General features: G+C 38.6%; 2 protein-coding genes across 3 annotated transcripts in view; one reads left to right on the top strand and one right to left on the bottom strand.

The window, feature by feature from the left end:
* Window positions 1–5943: 5943 nt before the first annotated feature.
* On the top strand, window positions 5944–22363 carry LOC145988212 (homologous-pairing protein 2 homolog). The gene is made up of 3 exons (XM_083123056.1): window positions 5944–6455; window positions 16705–16938; window positions 21658–22363. Exons 1-3 carry the CDS (start codon window positions 6321–6323, stop codon window positions 21910–21912), a joined length of 624 nt encoding a protein of 207 aa, XP_082979182.1. The 5' UTR covers window positions 5944–6320; the 3' UTR covers window positions 21913–22363.
* LOC145988211 (Na(+)/H(+) exchanger beta-like) overlaps window positions 12316–27538 on the bottom strand; it is a 45336-nt gene continuing 30113 nt past the window's right edge. The window contains exons 12-15 of one of the 2 annotated variants that reach the window (XR_014441714.1): window positions 26869–26956; window positions 24889–25029; window positions 23344–23420; window positions 12316–12390 (exon numbers count right to left, since the gene is read on the bottom strand). Coding sequence is in view for 1 of the 2 variants with exons in the window: in XM_083123055.1 (XP_082979181.1) it covers window positions 24912–25029; window positions 26869–26956 (206 nt within the window). In the remaining variant the exon portion in view is untranslated. Of the gene's footprint in view, window positions 12391–23275; window positions 23421–24888; window positions 25030–26868; window positions 26957–27538 lie in introns of those variants that run through there. The other variant, XM_083123055.1, reaches the window with a different exon arrangement.

Raw genomic sequence — 27538 nt, forward strand, 5'->3', positions numbered from 1 at the left:
TGGAACTTCCCATACTTCGGGAAAGTCCTTCCTTGGTTAATTCCCTTGTTTTTCGGGAAGCTTTAGGTCCAAGGACCTGTAATGCATATATATTATCTATTTATCTGTACACTGTTATTTTCTTGTATATATTTATATCTTGTATTTTACATAATCTATCATATTATTATATTATAATATTTTCTCTATTACAGTGTATCTAATATATATTAGATTACACAGTCAAATAAATTTAGAAGACTTAACACTTAGTCTAAGGACTAATTTAGTAAATACTTATTACATTTTGAACATCTTAACTTACTGCTTATTTTCTTTTCATTCATATATTCTCTTTCTGAGTTCTAACTAATTAGTACATACACCTTGGTTTATAACATAGGTATCAAGGTATAGAACCCACTCTCCTTTCCCTGTCCTCACCTATTTACCAAGCTGTAAATCTCTTTACCTGCATAATGAATAACCTCTTTCTGATTTCCATAATCCATAATTGGGACGAAACCGCTCTCAGGAAAAAAAAAAAAAAAAAAACTAAGCTTGATATGCAAACAACGAAGAAAAAAAAACTGAGAGAGAAGGTGAGGTTGTGAGAGAGGCGAGAGGAGGTTGGAGGACCTCGTCCCTCAACGTCCCAAATCCTGTATGTAAAAGTGTGTGTTTGCTAATGAACGTTAAATTCCATAATGCCTCCAGTTCTGTCGAAGTTGAAATCAAAAACCTTGCATAGCCAAGCTCGGGAAATTCTAAGCAATTCAACTCTGGCTCCGGCAGGTGTTCTTGTAGAAATTGCATAGAGGAGGCTGTCATTTTTGCTGCTTAATGCGATACATATTGTTTTCTGTGTTAAAATTGCCATGCTTTGATGGGTGACCAAGTTCATAGCAGGGCCGGCGGAAGGGGAGGGCGAACCGAACGGCAAAATTTGAAGAGAAGAAAAAAATAAGCCTATTGAAAACTGTGATCGAGCGAGATATTCTTTTGCGCTGAATAGTATTGAAATAGCATAAGAAGTCTCATTATTTATTTTATATTTTGATGTTTTAGTTAGGAATATATTGATTTTCAATTTTCCGTTGCTGCGTAATGACCGGGGGAGGGGGGGTCGAAATAGATCTGCCGCCACCTCCCAGGGAGGCAAAATGACTAGCGCCGGCCCTGGTTCATAACAAAAGAAAAAGCCGCGCAGCTTATCGTCTAGTGGCAGTATATGTACTTGTTATTGTTGTCGAAGCCGGCATCCTTTGTAAATGTACAACAAAGGCAACCGACTGTCGCAGATCTCAGAGAGGAAATAATAATACTGTTTGAGGAGGAGTGTTATGGTGCAATTGTCGCGGTTTAACACGTTGGCATGTTATTATCTGCCGTTGCAGTTCCATACCAGTGTATACGGGTTTTGGGAGTGAAAAGTTAGAACGCCACCAATGCATTAATGCAATGAAAAATAATATATATTCATTCATTCATTCATTCATTGTTTTCTGCCTAATTGGCAGGTTTTTCACTGCAATCTCCAGCTTTCCCTGTTCTCTGCCTTACGCTTCGTAATAGCATACGACCCAGTTAATTTAATATCATCCATAAGCTGATATCTCTTTCTTCCACGGACTTTTCTTCCTTCAACCATTCCCTCCAAGGCATCTCTTAGCAGGCAGTTTCTTCTTAGACAGTGTCCTAACCAGTTTCTTTTCCTCTTCTTGATGGTCTCCAGTATAGATCTTTTCTCACCAACTCTTTTCAGTACGGCTTCGTTTCTTACATTGTCTGTCCATTTTACACGCTCCATTTTTCGCCATGTCCACATTTCAAAAGCTTCGAGTCGTTTCTCTTCATTTCTTCTCAACGTCCAGGTTTCTGCACCATATAGTGCTACACTCCACACAAAACATTTCACTAATCTCTTCCTTAGACCTATGTCCATGGGTCCACAAAAAATATTTTTTCTTCTATTGAAAGCTTCTTTTGCTATTGCGATTCTCATTTTCACTTCTTGGTTGCAGCTCATGTCACTGCTTATAGCGCATCCGAGGTACTTGAAGCTATCCACTTGCTGGATTCTTTCACTGTTTGCTCTCACAATAATATTCCTTGGTTTCCGTCCAATAACCATTGCCTTTGTCTTCTTTACATTAATCTTCATTCCATACTGCTCACAGCTGCTGTTTAACTCTTCTAACATACTATTTATGGTTATTTCATCCTCAGCGAATAATGCCATGTCATCAGCAAATCTTATGCAGTTTATTCTTCTTCCTCCCAATTTGACACCTCCTGTGCCCTGGAAACAAGTTTTCACTATATCTTCTAAATAGATATTAAACAAAGTAGGCGATAGGCAGCATCCTTGTCGTACTCCTCTTCCAATTTCACAGCCTTCTGTCATTTCGTCTCCTGTTCTCACTTTAACTCGTTGATTCATGTATAAGTTGCTTAGAAGTCTTCTCTCTTTCCAATCTACACCAATTTTCTTCAGAATTTCTAAAAGTTTAACCCAATTCACTCTATCAAAGGCTTTCTCCAGGTCTACAAATACTACAAACACCTCCTTTCCTTTCTCTAAATATCTTTCCCCAATGGTCCTCAGTAAACCAATTGCATCCCTTGTACCTCTTCCTTTCCTGAAACCAAACTGTTCTTCCTCTAACTCGCCACTGACCTTCGAGTATATATTTTTTATTTTGTTTGAAATCACTCAAATAAGGAATCGTATGAAGAAGTCTTCTTTGCAGCATTTTTGGTAATTTTTACTTATGTGTTAGTTCATATTTTGCGAATTTTTAGTCCATATGTATGTAGCTACATACAAAGCCACTTGTTAATACATATTAATCCTAGTCCTGGTATAATGCATGACGTTTAACACTCAACGTTAGATAGACCTGAATTCTCTAATTTTATTGTTGTACGTAACAGCTGTGCATCGGCGCACTGCAGCGATTTTTCTATCTGCTCCATTAGCAACACTGCTTCTTTAGTTGTTTCGCGCATCGCACGGCAGAAATAGCTGCGCTGGACTCTAATTGATGTACGATGCACATCACAGTTTTGTTTCGTAACTGCTGTCACAGTAATTAAAGCTAAATTAATAAATTTTAAAAAATTAAATAAGGCCGAGTCTGCTAACAGAACCTAACCTAACTACGAGAGCATTTATGCTTATTATTAGAAGAATGCTAAGGGACCAGAGGCCTGCACAAGACCTGGAGCAGACCCGTTCGCGAGACATCGCTCCTAAAATACCATGCAACCTGCGCAACACCCTCGCTTGAGCAGCTTGTATGCCCACCTGCCCAGATCGTTCCTGGCAGGCATTGTAGACCCGCCGGGTACCCGCAGTCTTACGATACCTAGTAGGTCTCAGTTCGTTCTTTCCATCAACTGCAGGCTCCTCCCTCTGCATGACGTAGTTGCTTCGAGTAGAAACGGCACCGGACCCCACACCGTTCTGCAGTGTTGCCAACTGCACTAGATTTTCACTACTTAAAAAAGGGAACTCAAAGCTTCGTAAGCCACATCACCAATGAAATGAGATTTACGACTGTTGCTACCCCCCCCCCCAACACACACATATTGAAATAGGTTTTCCGTGGCACAGGATCCATAAGTATATGTCGTAAACAACCAATATACGTATATATAGTGATATAGGACAGGACTGAAACATGTCACGTTCGACGCTGAGGTCACGAGTCGAACAACACACTGTTCTACTGCGAACACCAGAGCCGTAGCCAGCCAGGGGCATTACCGTTACCCTCGTTTGGGGTGGGGGGTGGCAAGTACTTGGATAAACGTGCCAACAACAATAATCACAATAATAGTAATAAAGTAGCATGAAAGGCATTATTATCCTTATAAATCATGCAAAAAGGGGGTAGAAGTCGGTTCTCACGCAATTGGGTTGAAACAGGATTGGAAATATTTTTTTTCAACACGTCAATTTCACATTAGCTAATAATGGAAAACAAGCACACAAACTGTTTTTGAAAGAAAGAAAGTACATGATAAATGCATTCCGAATGTACATACATATGGCATGTAAAATTTCCATCTACAATATTTTCTTTTCACATGGAGCGACGTATTACATAATCAATTCATCCAACTCGTAACAAACCAACATTAATAGCAAATAATATCACGGGCCGCCATAGCATCCTCTGTTTTAAAACTTTTCTCACTTAGAACGTTCAGCGCTCAGGACCGTCTCCCGCTACCCCTTTGCTACGGCATTGAACTTGATGAGACTGTATAATATTTTATAATATATTTCTACTTTCATAAAATTTGAAATCAAGGGGTTGCAATTACCCCTCCATTCCCCCTCTGCAGGTGCCCTTGGCCGTCTGGAAGGAAAATGCAAGAAAAATATGAAATTTAATTCCATCTTGAGTACCCTTTAGCCCTGCTACTCTTTAATTCTGCTAGCCTGTTTTTTCTTGTGCTTTAATGTTTGACCCCCACCCTGACCCCTCCGCTAGACTTAATTTCCGTCCAAGGTTGTGAGCAATGCCCCCTGCCCCCCTCTGGTTGCGCCACTGCGTGCCTGGTTAAGGCACCATGCAATGAAAAACAATTAGTTTTCAGTGAGGAGATTTTTGTTTGCTCGATCATTCATTTAGATAAATGAAGCTGTAATACTGCGTGCATTTCCTGGCAATAAGATAAAAACTGCTTACAATGAACTGAAATCACTAAGTATATACTGTAAATTCACCTTAAAGCAGAGAGCTCCTCCTAGGACTTCGTAGGATTTAGGAGCTACGTAAGTAGGCAACACTGGCTGCAGCCGTCCACGTGGTGATGAAACACCTGGAGCGACACGCTGCCGGAGGGCTGTTTCCTTCCAGCAGGTTTTGCAGGCGCCCGGGTCTTGTTAAATGCCCAGTTACCTTGTAAGCGCAGAACGCCTTGAAGACCAAGAACCCGGGTAAAGACGCAAGTCGACTCGTTGCCGTGGGCAGGCGAGCAGGTATACCTGTCCTCGCGAGCAAGCGGGCAGTGGGTAGGTAAAAGGCATACTATGCAGCCCTCTATAAGGGACCTAATCTTAAAACATTTTTGTGAAAGTAATTGCTACAACTTCACAATATGTGTTACAGACGTAATACATAGCATGATGAAATCACGATAAAACAAAGACCGAGTTTGCAGCCACGCGCATCTCTTTTGAGGTTCCAGCAGAAAAAGAACGTGGTAGCAGACACTACCTTGATTTATCGTGATTTCATCATGCTATGTATGCAATTACGTCTGTAACACATACTGTGAAGTTGTAGCGATTATTTTCACATAAATGTTTTAAGATTAAGTCCCTTAGCATTCTTCTGATAATAAACCTAAATGCTCTCGCATTTAGGTTAGGTTCCGTTTTCATTAAAATAATATCGCTAAATGCTTTGTAAAGAAAAAGGTTCTAAATTACCTGTACATTCATTTCCACTAATCATATACTTGCATTTTTCTCGTCTTCATCTGTTCTTAAGATTTGTAACATCCTTTTAGCAGACGAATTACGTGGCAGGAGCAAATTTGACACTTATTCTTACTGCTGACACGTTCGTGGCAGCAGACTCTTTCGAGGTTCCAGCAGAAAAACAACGTAACAGCAGACACTACCATTAAATAATTACTTTCGGAACATCTCCAGCGGACTGCGCGAGTCTGTCTAGCTAGCCTAGTGGGAGTGTAGAACCTGAGTAAGGGGCTTAGCGATAGGTTCTGGATAGACATGACGTCAGCGGCTGGCTTGGTTAATTGGCTGCTCCGAGAGTTGTGACTCGTTCCGAAGCTTCAAATGTATAACTGCCAAAGATGTTACGGAAATAATCTCCCTTTTTTTTATACCCTTTTCGAAGGAAAATAGCATTGTATTGCATAGGAAGATAAACATGTGTTTATTTGTTTAGACTCAGTCCCAGCGCGTCGTCTGCTGTAACGTCTGTGGTAACCACACTATTGGGCTCCAGTGTCAACTGGGTATCTATGGTCTGCCTCCTAACTTTTCTTGGAGCGAATGTGAAACGAGAAATTCACAATTGTTTTCAGATGACTAACAGAGAACTGATCCAAGAATATTAAGGTTACTGTAAAAGGACGTACATAATTTATCTTTACAGTATTTAACAACTTTTTAAAAATAATTGACACTTTGTTCTGCTCCGGGACGAGTAGAAGGAAGACTCACTTTTACCGCGAACAAGTAGAATTAATCCGAAACAGGTGAATGTGACGTTGATATAAAAGTTTTCATGTTGGAATAACTCCTAAGTTTTTCTATCGCAGTATCGTGCGATTTATGTTATATGTGACGAAGCATGGGTCCCGCTGATGCAGTACTGAAGTATTTGCGAGATCAAAATCGACCATACAGTGCTAATGACATTTTTATGAATTTACACAAGGAGTACGGAAAAACTGCTGTCCAGAAAGCTTTGGATCAATTAGTTCAGGTATGAATTATCGAGTGAATAATATAATAATTACGGAAACTAAATTAATTAAAATTGTCGGTTGCTCTTCATGATGGTACGATCGTTGCATTGTGTTATTTTTTTTTGTAAAGATTTTGAGTATATTTGTGGGTATTAAATGTCTGTTATATCGGAGACACATTTCTTCATTTTTACAGAAGAAACTACTTACGGAAATGAGTTTCTGTAGCATTTTGAAAGTTCGTGGAGGTATTTTCTCACCGTAGAATGCTGCACAACAGGAAATAAGTACTTTCGATATAATAAACTTGCATTTTGTGCAAAGCGACAACATTATGCCGTTGTTTCCATTATGTACCTGCAGATGGCGGGAGCGTCGAAAGTCACGCTGTCTCGCCAGTGTTTCCAAACGTGCCATTTTTTTTACGAGACCTTTTTAACTATGCTTACCTAACCTAACCTTGCAGGAAATGGTCCGTGGGGCTGTCGTGAATGGTTTTTGGGGCTATCAGTCAATGCTTCATGGGGCTATCGTGAATGGTTTTTGGGGCTATCGTGAATGGGGTAAAATTTAAGTATACCCGAAACGTGGTGAATGGTTTGCTTTAGATCGAATGCTTCTGTGCGAAATTCCGTCTGAAAACTCCCTTATTGTTTGAAGTAAATCCGTGGAAGTGAAAGTGGCATTCCATATCATAGGTTTTCCCTAAATTCCTCAGGCGGAAAGGCGAAGTTGAAAGCACACTACTAGCATTTGTATGTGTCATTACTTCTGTAGATCTATTGGCAAAGATTCACTTAAGCATACTTTATAATATAACAATATCACTAGTTTTATAGAATTCTCTCGGTTGCTCTTCATGATGGTACGATAGTTGCATTGTGTTATTTTTTTTTTGTAAAGATTTTGAGTATATTTGTGGGTATTAAATGTCTGTTATATCGGAGACACATTTCTTCATTTTTACAGAAGAAACTACTTACGGAAATGAGTTTCTGTAGCATTTTGAAAGTTCGTGGAGGTATTTTCTCACCGTAGAATGCTGCACAACAGGAAATAAGTACTTTCGATATAATAAACTTGCATTTTGTGCAAAGCGACAACATTATGCCGTTGTTTCCATTATGTACCTGCAGATGGTGGGAGCGTCGAAAGTCACGCTGTCTCGCCAGTGTTTCCAAACGTGCCTTTTTTTTACGAGACCTTTTTAACTATGCTTACCTAACCTAACCTTGCAGGAAATGGTCCGTGGGGCTGTCGTAAATGGTTTTTGGGGCTATCAGTCAATTCTGTTTTTGGGGCTATCGTGAATGGGGTAAAATTTAAGTATACCCGAAACGTATTTCGGTAAATATGGGATATCGCCCGCATGGATTTCTTCAAATTTACAGGAGAAACTACTTACTGAAATCAGTTTCTGTAGCATTGTCGAAGTTCTTCGAGGTATTTTCTTTCACGGAAACTTAAAACTTCACCATAGAATGCTGCAGAACAAGAAATAATCACGTTTTATATAAGGAACTTGCATTTTCTGACATTATGCCGTTGTTTCCATTATGTACCTGCAGATGGCACGGACGCCGAAAGTCTTGCGGTCTCGCCAGTGTTTCCAAACGTACCTTTTTCTTATGAGATTTTTTTTTAACTAATTACCTAACCCAGCCTAACCTAACCTTTCCGGAAATGGTCCGTGGGGCTATCGTGAATGGTTTGTGGGGCTATTGTGAATGTTTTTTTGGGGCTATCCGTCAATGGTTTGTGATGACACGAAAGTAGTCAGTGAAGAAGGTTGAAACACTGCTTACCCACTCCAAATCGACAAAACACAAACACGACGCTTGATGATCCATGACGAGTGCACGCCATATTGTTTGTTACCCAAGCGGGACAAGGAAGACAAATAATGACTTGTAACATGAAAAGTTGACACTATTTTATGGAAAAAGGCATAACTTCACCTTAAAGAATCTTCCACAATGCAAAATAGGTAAGTATCAATGCTAAAATTAACGAAATAACCGAGTCAGGTGTTCGGGCGATATCGCATATTTACCCGTATTTCTTCAATTTTACAGGAGAAAGTACTTACCGAACCGACTTTCCGTACACTTTTGAAAGGTCGTGGATGTTTTTTTTTTCCCATCGCTTAATTTATATTGTCGGTAAGTCATGTATTTTAGAAGATTAATGTCTCTCCGATGCACGAAACCTTTTGCCTCTTTTGTCCTTGTACTATGTGAACAAAATGCTCCGTGCGCTCGATGATGTAACCCCCGGTCAGTGTTTCCAGCCACACCGTTTTTTTTTTTTTGTAAGAACATGACAATTTTAACTATGTTTGCCTAACCTAACCTTGCTGTGCTTGGTTCGTGGGGCTATCCGTGAATGGTTCCTGGAGCTATTTATGAATGGTTCGTGGGGTTTTCGAACCTGGAAAAAAATACAAAATCAGCAACACGAAAATAGGTCTTTTTTGATAAAAGTTGCAACACTGCATAACCATTGATCATCGACACCGCTGGTCAAGATTTCTCCGCCATACTGCATGTAACACAAGCAAAAACGAACAAACAAGAATTACTCGATATGTCGAAAATTGAGATTATTTGCGTGAAAAAAACGAAATGGCACCTTCAAGAATCCTTAGGAATGCAGAATACGTAAGAGCCAATGTGAAAAAGAAGAAAATAAAGGAATTTCAGACGTTTCGGGGATATTTAACATTTAATCGTGAATGTTTTTTGGGGCTATCCGTCAATGGTTTGTGATGACGTAATGAACACAAAAGTAGGTATTTTTCGGTTAAGAAGGTGGAAACACTGCATACTCACTCCAAATCGACGAAACAGAAGCTCGACGTGCGATGATCCACAGCTGTGCACGCCATATTGTATGTTCCGCAACAGAAGAAAGGAACCAAAAGAATTACTCGTAATGTGAAAAATCAGAGTTGTTTTCGTGTAAAAAGCATAATGGCACCTTGAACTATGTTCCGCAATACACAATTGATAAGTACGAACCATCCGAAACACAAACTATCCGATTTTAATGTGATTTTTAGAGTGCACAAATGTGTGTCTGTACCCTTAAATTATGTTGCTTATGAATGTTTTCAGCTCGCGGAAATGTGTTATTGTGAAATAAAGTACACCTGTTACCTTGGCGTATATCAGAGAGGCTAACTGGAACTGTGCATACAGTTTAAAATTAGAGACTCCGAAATATGTGACTCCTCCAAATAAATAGAGGAGACAGAAGAAAACATCATGAATTGGAATCAGGCCCATACCCAGGATTTTTTTGAGGAGGGGTCAAGCCCGAATTGTGGTTATATAAATAAATAAATAAATATAGCTATATAGTCTATACAGGGTGAACAGGAACTATAGGGACAAACTTCAGGAGGTGATTCCTGACAGGGAATGGCTTAGCCCCCCTAGCCCCTACCTAACTATGCCTATGCCACCAACGCTACGGAATGATCCTTATAATGAAGAATATGTCTGACTGTGAATTAACCACACAAAGAGGACATTTTCTCATCAAGACTGCAGTTCGAAAAAAGTCAAAACAGGAAGTAAAAATGGTGAACTGTCCGGACCAAATTGGGACATTTAGTAGCTTCGTATAAATGGTTATAAAACTAAAATTACTAAATATAGTAGACTGTAGACTTCTGGAGTCTCCCTCTCTCCAGAAATAACACATTCATTTATGAAAGAAGAGAATCTAAATTGTTGCAAAATCTTAAAAATTGTCCATGTTAATTTTGTAGGTTTTTATAGGTTTGCATTTAAAAAAATCATCGCTCGAGAGGGGGGGCATGGCCCCCTTACCCCCCTTGGGTACGGGCCTGATTGGAATGGAGGACTCAAGACCAGGGGAGGAGGTATTCATCCACATCCAAAAAGGCAGGAGGTGTGGGAGGAATGATCAACAGGTAGTTCAAGACTCTTGCTAATCTTGACCTGTCAGTGAGGGAGACCCATTAGTCAACTGTCAAGAGGCAACATGTAGTTAATTCCTTTAGAGAAATTATCCAAGATATGGACTGTCAACATGATTTGTTTTTGTGTGGCTAGTCACCCTGATATGTGTATATATAATGTCTGTGCGTGTATTTTATCATTTTAGTTTTGTTTCTTCCTCTGAGGAAGACCCTGATACAGGGTTGAAATGTTACATGTAAAGTGTTTTTATATCATAATAAACTGCCTTGGTCAGCAACTTAGTGTTTTTAATATGGATACAAGGCTTAATTATATTAGTATATGTTTTAAATAATGTACATATTAAATGCACACACTCACACACACACACACACACACACACATATATTTATTCGAAAAAAAATACTTTGTTACAGTTAATCTCTTTTCATCGCACAGTACTTGTAATTGATCAATTCACCCGAATGCATGGATGGACAAAGGACACACATCGTGGGCATTTGTTACCATTTGCACATGTACAAGTGACTCACTTCCAAAAGACTGCCTCTTGAACAATTCGTTTCTGCATAAGATCAAGGATGGTAAATATGTTAATGACGATGACGAACTGTACACTTTAAATCAGTAGTTCCAAAGTGTGCATGCACTGTGGGGAGAAGGAATATGAGCAATTTCACGTTGACTGCTACTTCAATCACAAGCATCACAACCGAGTTATTGTAGGCTCGGGACATTCTGTATGATACCCAAATATCTTACGTACGGTGGTGGCAATCAGGCCGCATGGCATGGCGGCAGTTGCTGCCCACATTTTGCAACTTTTGCGCCTGCACTATACTACACATTATCTATCAAGGGTAAGTAAACTTCCTTTCCTCCTTCCCATCAGTTTTGGCACCTTTCCCTTGCAGTTTTGGAACCCCAATTGCCGCCACTGCTTACATCTTACACATAATACATTTTTTCTGTACTCTTGGGAGGATGCGTGTGTCTAACAATTATTTCAATGCTGAATGAATGTTGTTTGTTACATATGATCTGTGTAATAAAAAGTACATTGCGAAGTGTGGTAGTCTTGCGTTGTACATACCTGAGATTACATGTTATACTAATTAGTTTGGACTAGCCATTACTAATTATAAACATAATTAAAAGGGTGTTAGCTGTATAAAAAATACTTGTATTACTTCAAATAGAGTGTAATTTTGGGAGGAAATTGTTGAAACTAAGTTGCTGTTATTCTCACTTTTTCAATTGAAGATGAAGTTACAAGGGAGAGGAGTAAATCTGCATTCAGTATACAAATTTTATTGTGAGCATCTGTATGTGAACTTCACGTGACGCCACTGCTATTACATCATCCAGGAAGAGTAGAATCAAACTGTTTCTCAAATATTTTTGAACAAAATATTTACTAAATTTAGTTTAATCATTTGAAAGATGTGAAACCTTCATTATAAATTCTTAGCTATGTAACAGAAATGTTAAATAGTTTTTGATTCAGTCAACTACAACAATACAAATTGGATGTTCCAACATTACTACTAGGAGAAAATTTATGTCTTTTCGAAAATACAGTAGAACCTAGATTTTCCATTTTTCAGGGGACCAATCTGAATAAAACACAAAATCTGGGATATTTTCCAGCATTTTGCTCTATTGGTAGCATGAATATTGAATGTAAATTTTGGGTTCCACTGTCATATATATTTTGAACATAACCTAGAAAAAAACACATTAAAAGTCAGTTTTACCCATTTTTTTAGATTTTTCTAAAGACAAAAGGAAAAACCCAACCAGGTTGCGCTTCTTTTAAAAAATTTGCCAACTACCTAAAATACCCTCATAAAACATGAGCAAAATTGAAAAATATTTTCAACATACCAAAGTATTACATTATTATCAACAATATATTGTGAAATTTGCATAAAGAATCGTCGAGATTGGAATGTTGATATCGGATGTGATGCTATTGATAACTAGTGACTCCAAACTTTACCTGTGAGATAAAAATGTAATAAAAGTATAAACAATATTTTAGAGAACAATAAAATATAACAAGAAAATTGTAATACTGAAAGGTTTATGTAAAGATAAGGGTATATATATCCCGGAGGTGTGAATTGCACTGTGCCACATATAATGATCCTGAGAGATCATACTAATTTGTAACACTAATTTTTATTTACTTTGTTTTATATATGACCATTGTTACAGTCAACGTTATTTTATTTACTTGTTCAATATTACATGTGTTAATAGCTTCTTTGATAATTGTCATGTACTCTGTTTATCAGTATTAACTTATTATTATGCTGTTATTTTGTTAATTTGGCCCTGCAAGGTCGCAAAGAATGTTCAATATTTATCTTATATTTGTTGGTATTAATGTTTAACACACATTTAATATTATGATATAATATTTATTTATCTTTCCTGCCTGGAACACACAGATCAATCTACTTCCATAGAGATGGCATTACCTGCTTTCCCACGGTACTACATAGTTTGCGTGAATGGCGCTAGAGGCACTAATACGGACTGAAGCTATATATACGGGTCTGCAGCAGATTTTCCGCAGTTGGCTTTCGGGTCTGCTCACGATAAGATCTCTCTTAAAAACTGACCTGGAAGAAAGGTGCACTCCGCTCTTGCGAGAGGCCAAACACAATAAAGAAGTGTGGTCAGCTCTGAGGACAGCAAGAGGTTTCCGCCACTATAAGCCTAGGGTTGAGGCCTCGGGTTACTAGGCAGCCATTCATAAGGTTTACCGTTGTGTATCCCCATTATCTTTAAAGCTGGATATTAAGGGCATGCAGAATAGTTTCCATATGCCTCTTCCTTCCATGGCAGTGTTGTGAACTTAGCTCTCTTGGAACCAGATCTGTCTCTTTTGTGCACTTGTTTGGCTGTGAACTGGGGCACCTGCCCCCGGGCCACACTATGATGTCTCACTGGTTCCGGCCCACATAAACCAACTTTTGCCATGATTATACATTTTACACGTGACGTCATATTGTTATATATGGCTGTGTCACCCCATCCCTTCTTATCTCCCCAGCGACTTTTTTATAGTGCCGTGTTTGACGTAAAATTGACAATATTGTTATCAGGGAATCCTTTATTTTCGATTTCAAACGACCATCGGTGGATTATTGAGATGGGTGAAGCCGCCGGATCTATATGGTGAAAACTAAGAATAAATTGTGAGATGATTCTCTCAGGCTATCGACCAGAAGAGTTGTGGACAAGATCCCAAGCTTTCGAGAGCTAACATCACTCTCATCTTCATAGTAGAAGTGCAATCCTTAGCATTAACCCAGTGTATATACATTCGTGGAGGGGGTTGCCGGTGAAGATGGCAGATCAATCAGGTGCCGTGTCTGCTATGTCCGTGCCGCTGGTCGACTATCACTAGCCAATCTGGGTCCAGTTCGAGCCCCGTGTCATAATTGATATTCTCTTTTTCCCCATGAATAGATATTGCTTCTTTTATGAGGCTGTCCCAGTAGTTTGAAGATTTCGCTATAATTTCTGTGTTGCTGAAATCTGGTCTATGGCCCTCATTGATTGAATGTTCCGCTAGTCTTGACTTTTGCGGATGGAAATTCTTGATGTAGCTTTGGTGTTCTTTGCTGTGCTGTTCTATTGTCCTTCCCATCTGCCCAATGCATGCTTTACCACATTTGCATGTAATACGGTAAACTCCAGGTGTTTTTAAGTCCTAAATCGTCCTTGGGATTGCGTAGTAGTCTTCTGATCTTTTGGCACCTGTTTATGAATGGTTTTTATGTTGTGCTTCCTGAGAATTTGGCTTATATGTCCAGAGAGATTTCTGATGTATGGTAGGATGGCTATCTTCATGTCAGCTTTGTCCTGGTTCCCTGGAGTGTCTGGATTCCCTGATGTGCTGGTCTTCTTGGACAGTACTCGTTTTAATGTTTTATTGATATTGTGTTCTGAGTACCCATTCTGTCTAAAAGCCGTGCAAAGATGCTGTATTTCTTCTCTGTGTCGCTGATGGAGATGGCCCGGTGTAATAAGGTCGATAGTACTGTACCTCGTTGAGACGGGTGGTGAAAACTATTGGCATTTAGATATAGATCGGTGTGAGTAAAGTACGACGGTTATCGTGAGGGTGACCTTAATTGTTCCCCAAAGGCCAATAGTTCCCTGTAAAAAGCCTGCAATTACAGAAGTCGACACAATTAGAGGACTGCACGTTCCTGAGTAGTGTTGGAGCTGAGTGGCCAGTGGCCATAGTTAGGGTCATGGAATCAGCATCGCTCTTTGGTTGACTTTACCATTTCCTCCTTGTCACTCTCAGGTTCTCATTGATGAGAGGCTCAATGCAGTGTAGAAAACAAAATTTCTGTTGGAGACAGGATTGGCATTGGGGGGGGGGGGGCAATCATAACATCATACATGGTGTTAGACTGGTTTACTGGGAATGTCTGTTCTCACTGTGGCATCCTCATGGGCTGGGTAAGCCCCATAACCACTTCAAGCAGGGTCATCGTAGGTAATATTTGTACATCAGATCAGATAACCTGCCCTGGGAATCAATCCTGGCTCTCCTGCATTTTTGTCCGACTTTACTACCCAATTTCAACCATTGATATACGAAAATGTATGTAAAATTATCATCAAACCCAAGTAAATTTCCTTAGTTAATATTCTTATGAACGTTATTCAAATCAACAATAGAGTCCAAAAGGTACAGCTGTGTGAAAGCAAGCTTGAGACCCATTGTGTCTACAGTCTCATTGGTCAACTGGGAATAATAAAATAGTTGTAATTTTGAATTAATATAATTATGTTTAATTAGTTATTAAAGTTACTACTATGACTAATATACAAAAATAGTGATTGCAAGTCATAGTGTACATTGTGTACACAATTTGCACTAATAGTACATTGTATTGAGATTCTGTGTCACTGTCACATTTTCTCAGTGAGCAGACTTCATTTTACACTATAATTTTGTTTCACAAATTATTATAGTTACTACTTTGCTTCTGAAATCAACAAAAGAATCCAAAATGCACAATGCCTGAAAGTAACTCGAGACCCATAGTGTCCGGTAGGAAACAATGGAAATTGGCAAACTAATAATATCATTGGATTTTTGAAACACTTACAGTAATGTCAAAGCCATTCTAATAGATACAATTAATAGGTATGTAGAAAGAGAAACATAAATTACTAGTGCAATTGACATATTTTCCAGAGCTTGTACCACTTATCATGATCATGGTTCGATGAATCACATAGAACAATGTTTTGCACTACTCCTTCCAGTCTCAGTACACTTTCCGGAAATCTAGTGAAGCTTCTTACAACTATTTTGATTTCCTGTTGTCAACCACACAACGGACATCAAACAAAATAACAGTGCATGGGCACATGGGGGTCAAGGAGGATATAAACTCATTTCATATTTCTAGATACTTTCCTCCTCTTCCCTGTACTAACAGCTGCTCTTGATAGTAATAATTTCAAACAACTGCAAATGGAGTGTGATGTGTTGGGGTGTCAAAGTATTGCCCAGAGTAAAAGGGAATGGGAAGGAATATTTATATAGTTCATGTGTATTACTCTCCCATCATGATTTATGTGCTAGGAACTTGACCAATAATCATAAAGAAAAATGAAATTGTACGCAAAAATTCCTTTGAATGTGCCTTGTAACCTCCACAATAAACTGACTTGAATAGAAATATTGTAAAGTATGGTACCATTATGATTCTACAACCATACAAAGTTCTGTTGAATATCGCTCATTAGCTATTTCAAAAGGGCCTCCCCGATGGCGCAGTGGTAATGTCTTAGCCTTGTAATCAAGGGGTCCCAGGTTCGATACCCGGTGGAGGCACAAGTGGTTCGGATCCCACTTTAAACTGTAGGTCCAGTCCTGATTAGCCCTACTGTGCATAAAGTGGACTTAGAGCAACAAATCAATCAATCAGCTATTTCAAAATTAATTATTTGTGTTGAGTAGCAAGTATATACTTTTTGCATATACTTAGAGCCATGAAGTCTCCATGTGCAATGCAACTGTTCTCTTCCACCACAAAGTTTACATTCCAGCTTCGCCACATCATCTTCCCAGTGATAACTATAGTGGGCAGTGGTTCCAACTTTCAGTGTACTTTATTTCCAGCCATACATTGTGTTTTTTTGCAAGCTAAAATGACTACACTGTTTCATTGTTAATGTCTAGGTCTTTACATGCAGTTCGTCAATGTGTAAGTCTTCTCTCAGATTCTAAGAACATTATTTTAATGTACAGTTCATTTCATCCTTTCTCCAGCAAGGTAAGATCCATGAGAAAGTGTATGGGAAGCAGAAGGTGTATGCCAACCTGCAAGAGGGTGGCGGAAAGGAAGAAGATATGCAGAAAGAACTGGGAGAGCTGGATAGGAAGTTAGCACAGGCATCAGAGGACGTGCGCTCCGTGGAGCAGAGATACAAACAGGCAGAGAAGGAGCTGCAGGACCTCCTGGCAGCGCCCATCACATCTGATGCAGAGAAGGAGTTGACTGCGGTGAGTCCCAGGTCTTTTTTTATTGCCTTTTATTATTTACAAGTAGAGGCAAACTTTTTATTTTGTTTCTCCCTCAAAATTGGTGTTATTTGAAGTCTTTAGATTCCATTCTCAGTTGGGGCACATCAGCAGCTTTCTCCATGATACGGAGTTTACCATCCATAAACCAACTCATATATATATATATATTTTTTTTTACACATTTAGCTTGAATATATGGGAAATCGCTCATTATACAAGGATCGTTCAAGGTTGACAGGGATTTTCGTACGTAAAAAATCGATGAATAGCCGGATCATGATGAAACGTGCGGGTGACGTAATGTAATCCTTCGCGAGTAACTAGCGCCCGGCATGACGTATTTCGCGCATGCGCAGCAGTTGCAGCGAACATGGTGGCAAGCAGTGTGTCTGTGGCTGTGGAGCAGCGGTGTGTAATGAAATTTCTCGTGAAGGAGAAAGTGAAACCAGCTGGGATTTTCAGACGATTACAAGCACAGTTTGGTGAACAAACGATGTCGCGGACAAGAGTGTACGAATGGTGTGAGCAGTTTCGCGAAGGACGGGAGCTGGTGACAAATGAAGCGCATGGACACATTCGCCCGAATGCAGTCACACCAGTGAATATTGCATGTGTTGAGCAAATGATTCTTGAGAACCGGCGAGTAACAGTGTGGGATATTGCTGCTGAGGTGAATATCAGTGTCGGGAGTGTTGAGACAATCATTCACGACCACTTACGCTTCCACAAAATCTGTGCAAGGTGGGTTCCCCGCCAGCTGACATTCGATCAGAAGTGGACACGCAGGACGGTCTGTGAACAGTTTCGAGCAGAAGGTGATGAATTGTTGCAATCCATCATCACGCGTGATGAAACATGATTGCACAATTCAACCCCAGAGACCAAAAGACGCAGCATGGAGTGGTAAGAAATTCATGACAGACGAAGCACTGCGGAGCGATGTCCTCCAATGGCTACGACACCAACCAAGTTCTTTCTACGCCAAAGGAATTCGGGAGCTTCCAGAACGATGACAACGGTGCTTCGGCGCGCACGGAGAACACTTTGAAAAACTGACATAGTTTGGTGTTTCTTCTGCTACCTGTTTCCTCTGCAGAAATAAAAGTCCCGGTCAACCTTGAACGACCCTTGTATATTACGAAAACAATTAAAACAAGCTTTAAAATCAGAATTTAAGTAAATTTTGTAAAGACTTTAAAGACTGGTTTATGCACGTTCTCCTCTCCATCGCATCCTTCTGACAACCTAGTTTCCTCCCTAATTGTACACAGAGTGGTGGAGGAGGAGGGAGCTGAAGAAGAAGTGGGTGGGTGGCTATTTAAAAGCACATTGCCTTTCACCTCTAGAAACAGCTTTGGCAGGGGAAAATTGCTTCTTCCGATCTGATTATGACCTTTTAAAACTTATTGCTTGTCTTGCAGTGTTATCTGTTAGAGAATTACTCTATATGGAGTAACAAAAACAAAAAGTGATCCAGTAACCTTCAAAATTTAAGTAGTTACACAACTATATTTTTGGAGTATAAGTTTAAAATAGTGTAAATGTACAAGTAGTTATTTGTAGGAGTTAAAGTAATAGAAACATAAGGGCTGGAATTCAACATTTATTTTGACAAAATGCCTGAATGGCTTTTGATTACAGAAAGTGGTGAAATGTTTCATAAACCTCACTACTGTATGTCAGAGCAGTAACAGAATATATACTGCTGGACAAAAAAAACCGGACACTTGCATTTTTTGTGATAACGCAATGGGTCGATAAAAGCTCTGGTACAAGGGCTAACTAAATGTTGCAGAAACTGAATTAAGTACGAATGCATAAACAAAGTCCGAGCCTATGCATGGTGCATATGGTACTACATGATCTGCCGAACATTCTGTAATATACCTGCGAGCTGTTATTGCAATTCAGATGTCAAATATTAAAGTGTCCGGTTTTCATTGTCCAGCAGTATATTATTTCAAGCATGAAAATGTCATTAATCAACATTTGTATTGAATTAACAGTTTGTGACCTATTCGAAGTTGTTTCCTCCTAACTGACCTATTACTGTAATGTATGCACAAATTCACGTTTTTTTTAGAATGCCACATGACTTCCCGTTATTGTAATTTAAGCAAACATTTACTATAATCAACCATTAGTAAGTAGAAGAAGCCAGAATATAGCAAGAAGTCCAGGGCATAATAATAAATGCCCAACTATCTACTCTACTAAAACCACTTACAACCTTTAAACGCTACTACTCCCTTATACTTGCTGTTGGCTCTAATTTTCTTCTACTCCTTGGCGAAAGTGACTCAACCTAGTCAGTGTGTCTTTGCCTTCTAATCAAGGGGTTCCAGGTTCGATACCTGGTGGAATCACATAGTGGTTTGGATCCCACTTTAGGTCCAGTCCTATTTAGCCTATCTGTGCATAAAGTGGACTTACGACGACAGATCAAATCAAATCTATGGTTAATCAGTAAGAAGTGAATTTCCTTCTGGAGGTTCGCTCTTTTCAGTTCTTTCTTTACATCATAGTCACACATGCTAACATTTAAAAATGCCATCTATTGCCAAAATGCATTCCTTTGGTAAAAGGCAATGCATATGATTACAGTTCTCTAACATGTGAGAGGTGATGCATGGGTGGATCAGACCTGATACCAAGACAGGAGTGGGCACGGTAGTGCACACCCCTCTTGAGTACAGTTCAGCTTTCCCCTATTACCTCATTGTGATACATGTCCTATTCCTGGAACTACAGCTACAAAAATTTCCAGCCATTTTTTCCCCTGTCAGGTCCCTGTAATCCTACATGCCACTCCTAGGGTAAGTTTCTGTGACTTTCACTGCATTATCAAACAACACAGATTGAACACTTGCAGGACCAGAATATAGTACAAAAATCTGGTAGTGTTATATTAACTGTGATGGTCCAGTTGGTAGAGCATGTGACTGCCACGCAGGAGACCCAAGGTGAGCTATCTAAGGTTGCAGTTTGTTCTGCCTTGTCTCTACATAAAGCAGCTCTGGGGTTCACCCAGCATCAAACGAATGTAGCTGGGGGTAACCTGAGAGGTAAAGATGGCCAGAGCATGGTGCTGATCAATTATCTTAAAAAATGGCCAAGTTCGAGAATGTGTGGGGCCCTACTGCCACATCCTCGTATGTGCATTCATATCACAGTGCACAGGGATCTTTACCTATTTGTTTTAAAATATATATGTTTTCATTGGCAGAATATAGAATCGGATGTTGTTTTGACATGAAGTTTTTCTCATCCATGTGGAAAAATTGTGACTTTTCAGTGCATGTATTTTTCATTTTATTCTATGCATTCTGAATCTCAAAACAATCATTTATATTAGGCCTGAGCCAATACCAATACCCTGACCGATTTCTACCAATACTGATACTTTAATAATTCCAGTATAAAATAACAAAGGCTAGTCATATTAACTCATCACATCATCAGGTACACATCTAAAAATATATTTGGGGGCATTCTGAACCAAGTGTCTCAGAAATAATAATAATGTTTATAAATAATATGTTAATATAATACATAGATCTATTCATAATATGTAAATTAATATTGTTATTATATGAATAGTAAAAATACACTATAAATAATTAGATATGACAGCTAATATTCATCATCTAGCTTATGTGTAGTTAAGATTGCTAAAATTTGTATAAAAACAACTGTACTGGCAAAGAAATTATGAAGAAGTTATAAATCTTCTTATAAATCTCCCAATCTAATCTCGACGGAAATAAATAAACCCTCGATTGGCCAATATCAGTACTCACACAAAAGACATACATAGAAGGGAAGAGCACAATAAGAATTTGCTGAATCCACTTCCCATTTGAATGTAGATAAAACAAAGCTAATTTACAGCGACCTTCATCCATTTTTACCAAGAACTGTGCACACACCTGGTGCGGTGTGATAGTTATTCTTTGTTATTTCCATTGTTATTACATTCCAATGTAAAATAGCCAAAGCTGCATTTGGAATTCTCTGATAAATAAATAAAATAAATAAGTAACGCTGGTTTCAAAACATTCACTATCTTACCTCCATGAATTTTTGAGCAAGAATTGACAAAGAATGGTGTTTCCACGTCACATTTGGGTTCAGCTTTCACTTTACCCATGTCTTTGATCTTGTCACCTTGCTTCCTAGGAGAATGGGGATTTATCTAGCGTTTCTATGAAAATCTATGGAACTTCTTGTGCTGGCCTCCCAGCATGTCACAAGGAAGGGTGAATGAACCTTTGAAAAAGGACAAATGTTGAGTCGAGTTGTTGCTTTTGGTCACTCTTCTAGCCACTCAAAATCATTAGTATTGGTGGAAAAAGTACAACAGTGGTATCGGTTCAGTTCTCATATTCTTCTCTTCGCAAGTTGTTACAGATTGTCAGCCAACTATTGTGGAAAATGTAGGTGCTTTAGAACAACAGAAAAGAGGTTTTGGGTCAAAATACCTGGATGCCACCTATTACATCCCTTTCAATGTCTCACCCCTCCCAGGTTAATTGACATGAGTGACATTCAGACAGAGGCTGCTTTTCCAAGTCTGATTTCATTCCTGGTGGTTTAGGCCTTATTTTAATCTGTAGATCCAGCACTAATTAGCCTATATATTCTCAAAATAATCTTAAAATGAACTTAACCAAAAGTTTTTGAAATGTTTCCTATTAGCTGGAAGAAGAGGTGGAACAAGCAACAAAGAAGCTGAAAGATTTGTCAGAGAACACAGTGAAAATTTCTTCAAAAGATCGAGAAAAAATACTAAAGGAAAATGAACTGATGATGAAAGAGTGGCGTAAGAGACGGCGGGTGTGCATGGACATTGTGGATGCCATACTCGAAGGCTATCCCAAAAACAAGAAAGCCTTGTTCGAAGAGGTTGGGATTGAAACTGATGAGGATGCTCATGTTTCGTTACCAACTTGAGTGACAGAATAAGATTTCTGCTGCAAAGAGCAGTTCTTATGTATAAAATGTGCCTTGTACAGATGTTCAGTGTTTATTGTTCAGAATTGTATAGCTGTTTCAACGTCAGTGCTGAAATACTCCCATGAAATAAACCAAGATGTTTTGTAGTAGTGTGTTTTTCTGTGGGTAAGATACTTTATTCATAAGACAAAAGAATTATCTTAAGTTGTATGATGATGACTAGAATTCAGTTTCATTATGATAGGCTGACACCAACCAATACCATTCTGAACTTCAGTGATCATGTGAATTATACAGAAATGCATTTTTTTTGTTAATTTTATAACAATTTACATGTAACTAATTTTTAGTAGTTTTAAATTGCTACATTGTTGAAATACCAGCATTTGCAGGATTAAGTAAAAATATGAGTATGAAATCACACTAATTTTTAATGTCTTGCATGTGAAATATGGGAAGATTCAAGCCAGCTTTTATATATTAATGTGAAATGGAGGCTAAAAATAAGTTTTGGATATCCATATTGTTGCCTGTGATGTACCAATGGAGAAAATAAACCCGTCAGCAGGTATGGGCACTCGTCTCCTTCTACTGTAGGGGGTTTGGTGTGGAGAATGTATGTTGCACATTCGCAAGAGCCGGTGGATGCATCTACCAAGGAAAGTGTTCCCATGCCATTATGGCAGGAGTTAACATTGGGACAGACTAGTGTTACAGGTGTTGATGAGGTGAAAAGTTCTGTTGTTGAGTTTTGTAGAATGTGGTGAAGGAAATCCAGTATTTTTAACGTTGTCACCTTGTAATCAAGGGGTCCTGGGTTTGATACCCAGTGGAGGCACCTTTCATGATGGTTCGATCCCACTTTAAACTGTAGGTCCAGTCCTGATTAGCCTGTCTGTGCATATAGTGGACTAAAAAAATTAAACCTTTCAAAACCAGTATTTTGCTTCTTGATGACAACAAGCAGCTATAGTATCACTCATGTGGCAAAATTCAGTTTGAGAGCACTTGATGAATGATGATATGATGAAAGTGCTGTGGGGACGTCTATTGAGTTCGGCAAAGCGGAACGACTTTTGGGCACTGCCTTGCCAGATGGCATAGTGGGGATGCACCTTAACAGAATTACTTTTGAATTCACTAAAATTCTTTCAAATTAGCCATTACCGTACCTTTCAAAGCAGTATTATGGCAAAAGCACATACCTATAGCAGGGAAACAAAAAAACCTTTCATTTTATTTAGCTATTTGATATAAAGGGAAAAATAGGTCTCCAGTGCAAGGAATGAAATATATCTTAGAAATTTTTTATTTATATTGGTACAAATAGTTACAAAACTTTGCATTATTGTCAATGGCTCCTAAGCAAAAAGAACTATAATATTGCTACAGTAGAAAGATCTGTTATCTGAGATCATATGGCTTTACCTTAATTAACAATCAGCATCTCCCATTCAGTCCAATGCCAGGGGGTAGCCAGGATTTTATTTCAGGTGGGGTCCAATCTTCGACCAAAAAAAAGAAAAAAAGTATTTTAAAATTATGGAAATATCAACTTGCAATGCACCTACATATCAATTGTGGTGTGATTGTGTTCATAATATACTACTACATGCATTGAAGTAACCATTTAGTACAAATGCATATATTTTCGAATGCAAGTTTTGGTCATTCAGAATTTTTTTCTTTACATGGTATTCCCATCTTGCATCATGCATAGAATAAAAAATACCAAAGTAGTGACAAGAACTACAAGAGAGGTGTTAAAAAATACTGTAAGAAATAATGGAAAGGGAAAACAGTAACATTACAAGAAATAGTGTTATTTACACACAAAGTTACTGTGATAAGGACAGTGAAACCCAGATTTTACATTTTCCCACATTATGCATTCAATCCTGATGGTCCCAACAAAGGAAAATATAAAATTTACCTGGTTTGTATGTTTTCCCACACTTTGTTTCTTGAGCGTGGCCCTCTGAAAAACATAAAATTGAAGTTCCACTGTATTCGTTCGTAGCTCCCCACTTTCCTCATGATGGTGGATGTCCACCGATCCATAGACTGGCCAAAATCTCAGGAAAAATGTTGTTACACTCCTCCCTAGGAGACTTGAACCAGTATCCATCCTAAGCCCAAAGCTTGACACCTTAGGCTATGGTGCGGAATTCATAGTTTTTGAAATATTAAATTTTAGTTGAAGCAGCACATAATTTCAAAATTTGCACTGAAAACAGACCCTGCGTTTGTTAATTTTTATGATTCAGGGATTGCTGGGTTCAGTGTCTGTCTGTTTGTGTTCTTTAGTATTTTTTTGAATTTATTAGGTTATGCAAGGGAATCAAGGTATCATCATTCATTTAAGGCATGGTAGAATGCAAGTACAGGGCACGGCAATGAATTGGGAGATTATAAATACTCCACACTTAACTAAAAATAATAATACAAAATACACACAAAACATTCATAATTAAGACAGAAAGAAAACCTTTTTTCACTGAAGAAGAAATAACAAAAGAAAATACAAATACTTTCCTTTCATTGTGATTTATTTGAAAATAACATTACTACGATCACCTCTATTTCGTTCCACACATTCTATCAGTAAGATAGGAATTTTATCCACCTCGTCCCGGATCTGATCTGAAGATGTTTGGTGGTTGATTGGAAGGCTTATGCTTTCAATTATCCCCAAAGAAAATAATCACATGTGTACAGATCCGGTGATCTGGCAGGCCAATCCTCATTGTTATTTTTCTAATACGTTTGTACAGCGAATGCATGCTGTGCCCCGTTCTACAACTTGTCATATCTAAATGGTAAAGAAGCTATATCCAGTGTTGCAAAATCACCCGATTCATTGCCGCACCCCATAGAATGAATTAGGTTTGTGATTTATAATTTCCAGAACACCATATTTAGAAAGCATGTTGAGAGAGAGAGAGAGAGAGAGAGAAATTAGAGAGTGCTCACAATTACCACAAAGGCTCATCCATTCAGCATATTCTGCACCAGCGTTTGGCCTCCCTCTTGGTTCTACTCTTCTGTTGCATTTGGATAACAGCCGAACCTTCAGTAGAATCCCGAAGGCTATCTCCACTCCTTGTACTTTCACTGTAATACAATTTGCCGTTTCATTGACAGTAACGTAGGGTTTTTCAACAAAGTCTTACATTTTGATTGTTTATAATTAATCCTGTACATGTTAGATTGGCCACAGCTGTGGAACGGTTAGCACAATATGCTTGAAAGCACAGTCTCTAGGTTTGAATCCTGGGTAAAGCATGAATCTGCCATTGTGTCCCATTGTTGTTTCATTAGTTTACCAATGACCTTCCTTGCGGCAATTAACCTAGACATGTGGAAAAGCAAATCACCAAAATTGGAATAGTCATTGAATATAAGATGGATAAATTACTATAATTTGATTTATTGTAGCCATTCTTTCACTGCTTCATTGTTGCAATTAACTAAAACGGCAAAGTAATGAAAATAAGAATAATGAAATGTCCGTTGAAACAATAACACTTGACTAAACAATATATTTTTGCATATATGGTGACTACCTAGAAAGTTTGCAAAGATTTAAGACCTGGAAAAGACATGAAATATTAAATATGATTATTTACATCAATGATAGACTTATCAGTTATTGCTGTCAATAAATTTCGTATTGGCAAAATGTTTCATAATTGGCACTTATCTACTTTAATATTCAAATTAAATATTATAAAAAGTGCATTTGCATAAATATATCGAACCTCTCAAGAAAGCTCTCTGCAGGACACTCTTCATCTGATGTTTAGCAGGCAATGCACTCCTGCTTGACATGGCAACCAATTTTGTTTTTAAAGTGGCAGTTTGGTAGAATGCATTGAAGTCAAGGGGGATTGCATTGATAAGTACAGTATGTCCGTAAAGTCATGGTGTGGTTTCAGAGTCCTATAATATCTAAATGAAACAAAAACAAAGGATGATTATTACACTGTATTGAAGAGTAACTCAGAGTTTCCTTACATGTTTAGTGCAGTTCGATGTTGCTTCCGTTTGTTGCCCTACACACATCTAAACGATATTCCAATTCTTGCCACACACGACTCAGAACATCAGATTAGCCCCTTATTCTGATGTGATGTCGATGAACTTGACCCCACACATGGAATGTTGCCTCATCACTAAACACAATCTTGTGAAAGAACAGATCATCATTGTCCATTTCACCAAGCATTCTATACAGCAAAATCAAATCTGTTGGGTGGATTGCATGTAACAACTGCAGTTTGTAACCCGTAAAACGGATATGTTTCTTCAAAACTTTGTGAACTGTTGTCTTCTTCAGACCTAGATTTCGAGCACAGACATGCACCGATTTCTTGGAGCTCCTTAGGTAGCTCTCCCGTACAGCTTCAACAGACTCTTCACTAACCGATGGCCTCCTGGAACATTTTACATCCAATAAACTGCCCATTTCCTTAAGCCAGCGATCCCAACGGCGAATGTTATTTACATGTGGTGCCCCTTCATTGTACACACGACAATATTCATGACGAACACGCGTCATGGATTCAAGTTTCGCAAGCCAAAGGATGCATTCAACTTTCCTCTGCACTGTCCACATCTTGACTGACGGAGTAGCATGATTTGCTTCTCCATCACATGATTACCTGCGCGCATCGTAAGTCTTCGCTTCACTACGCTTCTGATACTCTTTGAGTTACTCTTCAATGCAGTGTAATAATCATCCTTTGTTTTTGTTTTGTTTAGATATTATAGGACTCTGAAACCCCACCATAACTTTACAGATATACTGTATAATCAATAAGAGCAATATATTCAATTTTGAGTAACGCTATTGCACAGTTCTGATTATATACGTATATTGAATATATTTTGTAGAAAAGTTCCACAGATCTGTGCTCCCACATTAGTGTCATTGAATTACAACGAACTTACCCTTCTCTCCGAATTCCTTCTCTGGTTTTAACCCTCCCCATGATGATTTTCATGCCTTGAAGCTCCTCGGGACTCATTCCAGTAGTACCTGTGTAGGGAGACAAGGACAGAGAATTTTACTTTGTAAAATAAGTGAAACATTTATCCGTGGAAAACCAACAGCTTGCTTGTAGCTCAGGGTCATCTTTTCCGAGCCACGATTTTACATTTCTTTGATTTCTTTGATTGAATAGGCTCCGTGGCTGAGTGGTTATCACAGAATGCTACAAATGTTAAATAATGCTCACCAAATGTTTTCATGAAATTCTAGCCCATATTCAAATGTCACATGACCACCTTTCCATTTAAGATAATGAATTGGACTTCAAGATGGCCACCACTAAAAAGTTTTCTCTCTTTAATATAGCATGTATCAGGACATTTGACTCATGTTTGCCCATTTGAGTCTACACCCTGTACATGTGATGGCAGTGGCAGCACTGTTTTTGTCACATTTCAGTTAGCTTTCAAACTACTTCTGCAATTACAACCTCATGAATTTCATCTTTTAAACAATTTTGGAACAATTTATGGATGTATGACTTAATTTAAAGCATGGCTTTTACAGTTGAAATTCAGACAGAAAAAAAGGGCTCGTGAGGCAGTTTCTTATGGTCAGTTACATCATTTA

This window comes from Lepisma saccharinum, chromosome 5, assembly GCF_977018435.1.
Source record: "Lepisma saccharinum chromosome 5, izLepSacc3.1, whole genome shotgun sequence".
Classification (NCBI taxonomy): Eukaryota; Metazoa; Arthropoda; class Insecta; order Zygentoma; family Lepismatidae; genus Lepisma; species Lepisma saccharinum.

Excerpts from the sequence above, each read along its gene's own strand:
- LOC145988212 (XM_083123056.1), top strand. The coding sequence starts at position 6,321 with ATGGGTCCCGCTGATGCAGTACTGAAGTATTTGCGAGATCAAAATCGA. Across the intron at positions 6,456-16,704 it reads CTTTGGATCAATTAGTTCAG|CAAGGTAAGATCCATGAGAA; the intron begins GTATGAATTATC and ends TCCTTTCTCCAG. Across the intron at positions 16,939-21,657 it reads CAGAGAAGGAGTTGACTGCG|CTGGAAGAAGAGGTGGAACA; the intron begins GTGAGTCCCAGG and ends GTTTCCTATTAG.